Source organism: Nyctereutes procyonoides, unplaced genomic scaffold (assembly GCF_905146905.1).
Source record: "Nyctereutes procyonoides isolate TBG_1078 unplaced genomic scaffold, NYPRO_anot_genome, whole genome shotgun sequence".
In the NCBI taxonomy this organism is placed as follows: domain Eukaryota; kingdom Metazoa; phylum Chordata; class Mammalia; order Carnivora; family Canidae; genus Nyctereutes; species Nyctereutes procyonoides.
The window spans coordinates 26,538,635-26,547,178 of NW_026575159.1; the positions used below are offsets into that span (position 1 = coordinate 26,538,635).

Genomic DNA, 8,544 nt, shown 5'->3' on the forward strand with positions numbered 1-8,544 from the left:
ATTTTTAACCCGAACTATGCAAATATGTGGCTACCTTGGTTATAAGCCCCCCCCCCCCCCCCCCAGAGAGCTTAAGTGGAACAAAGAGAATTTGCAACTGGTAAGTGGGAGAGGATGTGAAATGGGTTTCCCTGCTGGTGACAAGCTGGCAGACCCGGCCTCCTGCAGATGGCTGGCTGTTGTCGACACGGAGCCGCATATCTGACACATACGTGTTGGGCTCAGTGTTCCTTCCTGAGCCAGAGCAGACGGATTTGGGAAGAGAGGACAGCGGGTCTTCAGAGAGGAGAGCACGCTGTCCCAAGTTCTCATCGACAACAGGCTCTGTTCTTGAGGAGCAGCCAAAATGCTTATTTCTCACCAAAATTGAGTCATACTGAAAAAAAAAAAAAAGCAGGAAGTGGAGCCAAGATACAAACTTTTCTCAAAAAACTTTATTCCCAGACCTTCAGTCTGGTGCCATGTGCCTGTGTGTTTCCTTGGAGCCATTCCTTCCTCCACTTCCATCCCCTAGTCCTAAATCTATGGGGGAGGGGGAGCAGAAGACACCCCAGACTAGAGTTTCTGAGCCTTCCGTGTGACCCTTGGAACTGGCAACAATTGCCGTTATGCTTTGAAAAAGTGGCACAGATCTCTGAATTTCATCTCTTGGAACATCGTAAAAATAACTTTTCTCACCAATTTACACCCTGTGCTCATCATACTTCTGTCCTCTCCCTTCCTCGTTATCAAGCTTGAGAACCACAGATGTTCAGGCTCTTCCAAGGATGCTATCACAGATGTGATCAAGGGAAAAGTCAAAGGGCAGGAGTTCCAGATTCTTCATGGGTTTTGTCATGAGTCAACCTCTCTGTCTCTGTCTCTTTCCTATACCTGGTTCTTTATTCTCACTCTGTTCCAGCGGGTCTCATCCCCTGTCATGGACCCACCTGTCTCTGTCCCAGTGACCTATGAAGCTATGTCTCCAGTGTGGGCTGAAGCTCCTGATTCAGGCTACCTGATGGCTTCAAATTGTTCTCAAGTAAACACTGTGACATCTCTGTTTTGTATGTACCAATGTGTACACACACACACAGATACACTTACGTGTACACGCACATCTACACTCACACTCAACAGAACTTGAGCTTATTCCAGGGTACCCCAGCTCAGAGGAAGTCACCACTATTTATCATCCAGTTATTTTTCCTCCAAATCTGGCCTTCAGGGATACCTGGGTGGCCCAGTGGTTGAGCATCTGCCTTTGGCTCACGTCATGATCCCAGGATCTGGGATCGAGTCCCTCATCGGGCTCACCTGCTTCTCCCTCTGCAGTGGTGCTGTGGATGGATACAGCCAAAGTGACAGGGGCACCACTGTATTGATGCAAGCTACAAATAATAGTGTCTGGAAAACTGACAATTTCTTAAGTGATTTCTATATTGTAGAAATTTGAGGAATAAGTATTAAAAGAGATGATGTCTCAGAGAATGTTGTCCCCTGAGAGTCACTCACCGTAGAAATGACACGGTTAGCCCAACATTTATGAGAGTCAGGTGGTGCCCTACCCAGGAGGCTGAGGTTTGATCCAAGACTCCTCTTACAGGTCCCAAATGCCCTTTCCTTATCTCCTTCAGAAACACTAGGACACTTCAGGGGATGCCCGTAGAGATTGAGAAAGTGATTGACTGACTCCCTCTGCCTATGTCTCTGCCTCTCTCTGTGTGTCTCTCATGAATAAATAATTAAAATCTTAAAAAAAAATCTTGCCTTCAATCATGGCTTTTTTCCCTATAGCATATTGATTGCCAGCACCTATTGAAGCTGCAGCAGAAGCACCCCTCCACTTCTGCTGCATTCTCTGGGCTGTGACCCCAACTCAGACCTCTGTCTTCTGTCACCCAGAGCACTTCCAGCTGTTGGACCCTGGCTCACGGGTGCCAACGTGTCCCCGTGGACGCCCCAGAGACTCAGACCCCAGACAGGCAGATGCAATTAGCAAGAGGGTTTATTGAACGTTTGCGCAAGCAAACGGGCTCTCCGCCTCCGAGGAGGAAAAGAGCCCCGATTAGCAATTACAGGGATCTTTTAAAGGCAAAAGGAAAGAAACCACCTAAAGACAAAAGAACCGCGGGAGTCGCATGGCATCCAGGTTGATTTCGGGGAGGGTCAACATGAACCTATTCAGGGACATTCCAATCAGGGTGTGGGGGGAAATGGTGTTCTTATTGTAAACAGAATGCTTTTAGTTGCTAAAATTTCAGGAAGGCGCTGGATGGGCTGCCTCTGGGTTAGGGCTGGCCCTACTTACAAGGGGGGAGGTTTCTTCATTCCCTCCTCTTGTTTGGGCTGATTTTAACCTTAATATCTTAGGGAACATTTATTTCTTCAGTTTGGAGGGCCCGACATTGCTGAGTTAATGTTGGGGCCAGGCGGGAAGAGAAACACCTCAAGATGGCGGATACCCCAAAATGGCTGAGGTTCCTGCCACCACCTCCACCTGGGACGTCAATGGACCAATGACCTGCTGACAGCTTGACGCAGACCCTTAGACCTCTCCTTTGGACTTACCCAACCGGACCCAATGCCCTTCAAACCCCAGAGGAGGAAGTCACCTTTGACTGGCCGAACTGCAATCCTTCCTTTGCATAGTGAGGGTCACTCTGACTGGTTGGATTGCAATCCTCCCTTTGCATATGAGCCGACCAGTAGGAAACCGTTCTGCCTTACAACGTTATGTAAACCCCCTGCCACCTTGTCTTGGCGCGACTTCCCTGACTCACTCTTCCCCTCCTTGAGTCGTGGAACCTCGCCCGAGGGTGCCTGCAATAAAATCTGTTCTTGGACCCTCGCTTGCCTTGGCGGTCTCATTTCCATTTAGTTACCAAAAAACCTAACAGTTAATACCAGAGCTTGGGTAATAGGCAATCTTTCTCGGATGAACTGGAGCAGCCGGTAGAGGACGCAGGGGCCGAAAGTTAGCAGCAGGAGCAGGACAACTAGAGGGCCCAGAATGGTAGAGATTAGGGTGGTCAACCAGGGAGACTGATGAAACCAGCTTTCAAACCAGCCCTGCTGGGCCTCCCGGTCCCTTTGTCTTTTATTTAACCTTTCCCTGAGTTTGGCCATGGAGTCTCTGATGACTCCAGGATGGTCTGCATAGAAACCGCATTCCTCTCCCAGGGCCGCACACAGTCCTCCCTCTTTCAGGACTAGTCAATCCAAGCCTCTCCTGTTTTGAAGTGCTACTTCTGAAAGTGAGGTGAGGGACTGTTCTAGCTTAGAAACGGACTGCGCTAGTGTCCCTAGATCCTCATCTACAGCTGTTTGGAGTTCCATATAACGTCGTGAGCCCCGGATCAGAGCAGCTGCGCCAGGACCCACCCCAGCAGCGACCCCTAGTCCCAACATAACGGCTAAGGTTAGGGAGACAGGTTCGCGCCGAAAACGGGTGGGATGTTTATCATACTGATTTTCTAGAGTTTCAGCAGGGTGATAGAACACCCTGGGTATGATCTGCACCATGACACAGAAGTCGTTTGAGCTATTTAGAACCTTAGCCGACACACAGGGGGGGAGGCCTTTGTTGCATGCCCACCAAGTTCCCGGCTGGGGCTCCAGGTAAGAATCAGTCCCCAAAATCGGGGTGGTAGTGTTGCAGAGTCTCTGATAGCCCCGGGGGGTGTTCCTATGCAGGTTCCCTGTCCTGAAACTTCTGTAAGGGTGAGTTGTGGTTGGGAGTCGGGTGTGCATCCCTGAGTGCTAGTGATGTTATTATAGGTCCCTGAAGTAGCAATTCCCTCATAATAAGGGGGGGGGGGGATGCAAGGCAGAGCCAGCAGGATTTAGTTACATCGGGGCTGGTTCGATTAAGGGCCAGGAATGCCCCTATGATAAGATTAAACAGTCGTTGTCCCGTCTCGGGTGACGACCGAGGGGTTGGAGTGACCGGGAAGTTAGTGGGTGTGGCACTCCCTGCGGCTAGGGCCGGGGCAGCTCTTTGTTCCCCGAGGACCGAGTTAGGCCCGATCGCCACGGGGTCTGGGGATTCTATTTTTAGTTTAATTCTGAATATAAAACCATCATCTGTTCTTTCTTTGTATAACCTGAGTCCCCACGTATATCCATTGGCCCAGTAAGTAGCCCTTTTTCCGGGCTCCGTGAAGGATATCCATAGGGGATGACACCACCCTTGGCAGGGCCCATAATTAAGGGTTTTCCATTTGCTAAATGTCGGGTGAGTATAGTTAGCCTTGACAGTGATATAATCCCAGGAGGAGGAGGGCCTCCATTCTGTATCCCCAGTAGTTTCGCACCCACAATTTTTACAATAGAAATATTCCCCTCCTCCACAGGTGGGATTTAGCCTGCGATCTCTGTGGTGCCCGGGACAGACATAAAAGGGAAGAGTGCTTAGCATGGCCCTTCTGTCAGGCGTGCCACATCCTCCCCATGGGTCTAATCCCAGTTGCCCTGGAGGGCTTTCTTGGTTAGGGGCTCTAGAGGTGTTGAAGTATCCCTCTAGGTCCCATGGGCTAGGGGCCCCTATGGTTAGCTTGCATAGGTCAGGATATAGGTTAGGCCACCAGGTTCCCACGGGGGCGGTCTTAGTTATAGACCAGACCTCGTCACCCCCAGACATTAGTACCTGCCAGGTTAACCTTTTGAGGGCATGAGGGTCACCTTTGGCGGAGGTGAAGAGCGCTAGGAGAGGTAGGAATATAACAACTGTCATTGAACAATTTTTGAAAGTCTTATCTTGAGCGGGTTTTGGGTGCGGTGGAGCTTCCATTGGAGTGGCTCGTCCGGTCCGTCCTGGCTGGCGCCAGCGGTGCTCGTTGATGGGGCGCGCTGGACGTGTGAGGCGTGGACCCAAGCAGCAATGCCGTCTACCTTTAAGGCGGTTGGGGTGGTCAGTAGTACAGTATATGGGCCCTTCCAGGGGGGCTCAAGCGTCCTGGACTGATGTCTCCTGACGTAGACGGAGTCAGCGATCTGGAACGGGTGTGGGCCGGTTGTGTCTCCGGGGCGGTAGACAGCCGCAAGGGGTTTCCAGATCTGGTGCTGGATAATCTGGAGCGCCTTTAGCCTGTCCTGTAAACCGGGAGTGTTAGCAAGAGGGTCAATAGCAGAATCTAGTAAGTCCGTTACTGGTGGGGGACCTCCATAGAGAACCTCGTAAGGAGTTAGCCCATGGCGCGCGGGAGTGTTCCGGACTCGGAACAGAACCATAGGGAGGAGTTGGACCCAGTCTCTAGTGCCAGTCTCCAATGTCAATTTAGTTAGGGTCTCTTTAATTGTTCTATTCATTCTTTCTACCTGACCTGAGCTCTGGGGTCTGTATGCACAATGTAACCTCCAATTTATCCCCAGTAATCTGGCCACCAACTGACTTACCTGGGAGACGAAGGCGGGGCCGTTGTCCGACCCTATTACCTTGGGCAGTCCAAACCGGGGGAAAATTTCTTCCAGGATTTTCTTGACAACCACCTGGGCGGTTTCTCGCTTGGTGGGGAGTGCTTCTGTCCAGCCTGAAAAGGTATCTATAAACACTAGGAGGTACTTGTTACCATATTTACCTGGCTTGATTTCAGTGAAGTCTACTTCCCAATTAGTTCCGGGTCTTTCTCCCCTCATCCTGGTTCCCTCAGGCATCTTGAGGTGTTTGGTATTTACCTTAGCACAAGGTACACAAGCGTCGGTTACCTGTTGGATCAGGGAGGGGAGTTTGGGAATGTAATAGGTCTGACCTTCTCTCCGGAGGAGTGCTTTTAATTTTTTGTGTCCGAGGTGAGTCCATCGGTGGAGGTGAGTCACCAGTTCTTTGGCCCTTTTCTGGGGCAGGACCGTCTTCCCTTGGTGTTTCCAGACCTTCATTTGCTCGTCATATTCTGCCCCTATTTGCTGGACGATATCTAGGTCGCTGTCTGAGTACTCGAGAGAGAGTTGCCCCGGTGTCCGGACAGCCTCTGGTACTTGTAGGGAGAGGGCCTGTGGGCCTAGTGCAGCGGCCCGTGCTGTTTCATCGGCCATCCTGTTCCCCTCTGCTACTAGGTCATTGCCTCGCTGATGCCCAGGACAGTGAATTATACTCAGTTTTCTCGGCAGAAAGAGGGAATGGAGAAGATCTTGTATTTCTTCTCTGTTTTTGATGTTTTTACCTGCTGAGGTTAGGAGACCCCTTCTACGGTATATTTCTCCATGAACATGGGCAGTTGCAAAAGCATATCTGCTGTCAGTATAAATGCTGACCTTTTTGTCCTTAGCCTTTCTTAGGGCCTGAGTTAGGGCTATAAGCTCTGCCCTTTGAGCTGAAGTCCCAGGCTCTAAGGCACTGGCCCAAATGACAGCTTTCCCATCTACCACAGCTGCCCCGGCTTTACGCTCACCATTTCGTAGAAAGCTACTCCCGTCGGTGTACCAGGTTGCTTCAGCATCTGGCAAAGGCTGGTCCGTCAAGTCCCCTCTGGTGCCATGGACTTCAGCTAGGATCTGGTGGCAATCATGCATTACTAGGGAGGGGGACTCGGTTTCTGGAAGCAAGGTGGCCGGGTTTAGAGATGTAGCCATTCCAAACTGTATCCGCTCAGAATTCAGTAACATGGCCTGATAATGGGTGACCCGGGTGTTTGAGAGCCATCGATCAGGGGGCTGGCGGATGATGGTCTCTACGGTGTGGGGGGCCACCACAGTGAGGGGTTGGCCGAAAGTCAACTTGTCTGAGTCTTTTACCAGGACTGCCATAGCCGCTATTATTCGGAGACATGGGGGCCATCCTGCAGCCACGCTGTCTAATTTTTTTGAAAAGTATGCCACGGGCCTTTTCCAGGGTCCCAGTTTTTGAGTTAGGACCCCTTTGGCTATTCCATTATGTTCATCAACATATAGCGTAAAAGGCTTGGTTACATCTGGGAGGCTCAGGACATGGGCGGTCAATAAGGCCCTTTTTATTTTGTCAAAAGCCAATTGTTGCTCCTTTCCCCAGTGGTAGGGGGTGTTGGATTTCGTGAGAGGATATAGGGGAGCCACCATCTCCGCAAACCCGGGTATCCAGAGGCGGCAGAACCCAGCACTGCCAAGGAACTCTCGTAGTCCTTTGGCATTAGTGGGTGCTGGGATCAGGGCTACAGCCTTTTTGCGGCTCTCCGTCAGCCACCTCTGGCCTCCTTCCAGGAGATATCCCAGATAGGTCACTTGTCTCTGGCCTATTTGGGCCTTTTTGGCGGAGGCCCTATACCCCAGTTCTCCCAGTCTCTCAAGCAGGGCCCCTGTACCTTTTACACAATCCTGTTCTGACCTAGCCACCAGGAGCAAATCATCCACGTACTGCAGAAGGACGAGGTCCGGATGGCCAACTCGGAAATCTGCCAAATCCTGATGCAAGTCTTCATCGAACAAAGTGGGGGGTTTTTGAATCCCTGTGGCAGCCTTGTCCAAGTGAGTTGTCCTGAGAATCCCGTCTCAGGATCTTTCCATTCAAAGGCAAAAATAGGCTGGCTTTGAGAGCTTAACCTTAGGCGAAAGAATGCATCTTTTAGATCTAACACCGTATACCAGACATGGCTTGGGGGTAAGGTGCTGAGCAAGTTGTAGGGATTCGGCACCGTGGGATGTATGTCCTCTGTCCTCCAGTTAACCTCTTGTAAATCTTGTACCGGCCGGTAATCTCCTGTGCCGGGTTTTTTTACGGGTAATAGAGGAGTATTCCAGGGCGACTGGCAAGGTATTAAAATGCCCAATTGTAATAGTCTCTGTATATGTGGCCGAATGCCTTCTTTGGCCTCTTTGCTCATTGAATATTGCCGGATCGATATGGGGGTGGCCGAGGGTTTTAAGTTTATAATTATGGGCGGCTGGTTTACAGCTAGTCCCATTCCGGCCGTTTCCACCCAGGCCTGAGGGTAGTTAGTGAGCCATTCAGAATCTAGGGGCTGCACGGACGGTGGAGAGTCCTCGTGCAGCCGGTGTTCATCCTCTAGGCGCAAGGTCAGTACCTGGAGGGGCTGCCCTTCTGCGCCAGTAATAGTGGCCCCTTTTTGCTGAAAATGTATCTGGGCCCCTACTTTTGAAAGAAGGTCTCTGCCTAGGAGCGGGTAAGGGCAGTCTGGGACCAGTAAGAAGGAATGTGTTACTTGCCCAGTGCTCAGGTGGACCTTCCGTTCGGTTGTCCATCGATATAACTTGCCTCCAGTTGCCCCCTGAACCCAAGATGTTTTAGAGCTCAAGGGTCCTTTTGCCTCAGTTAAAACTGAATGTTGAGCCCCCGTATTGACCAGGAAGGTCACCGGCTGTCCCCCCACTTTAAGGGTTATCCTAGGCTCAGAGGGGGGTTCCTGGCCCTGACATCCCTAATCTTCATCTTCTAGGGACAAAACAGGAATGGGCTTCTTTTTAGGTCCCTGCGTTTGGCCCTTCCTTGGGCAATCTTTAACCCAATGTCCTTTTTCCTTGCAGTAGGCACACTGGTCTCGTTCAACCCGTGGTCCTCTTTTGTCTCCCAGGTCCCTACTCTGTCCTGACTTACTCTGCCCTGAGCCCTGTACTACGGTGGCCAGTATAGCCTTG

At 51.0% G+C, this 8,544-nt stretch overlaps 1 protein-coding gene across 1 annotated transcript; it reads right to left on the reverse strand.

The window, feature by feature from the left end:
• Window positions 1-212: 212 nt before the first annotated feature.
• On the reverse strand, window positions 213-8,192 carry LOC129502503 (uncharacterized; the record flags this gene model as incomplete). Its single annotated transcript, XM_055314158.1, is given in 4 exon segments — window positions 213-376; window positions 4,628-5,073; window positions 5,377-7,385; window positions 7,388-8,192. Coding segments are annotated over 3 exon segments (3,177 nt in total), but the record flags the coding sequence as incomplete, so codon positions are not given.
• Window positions 8,193-8,544: the final 352 nt, after the last annotated feature.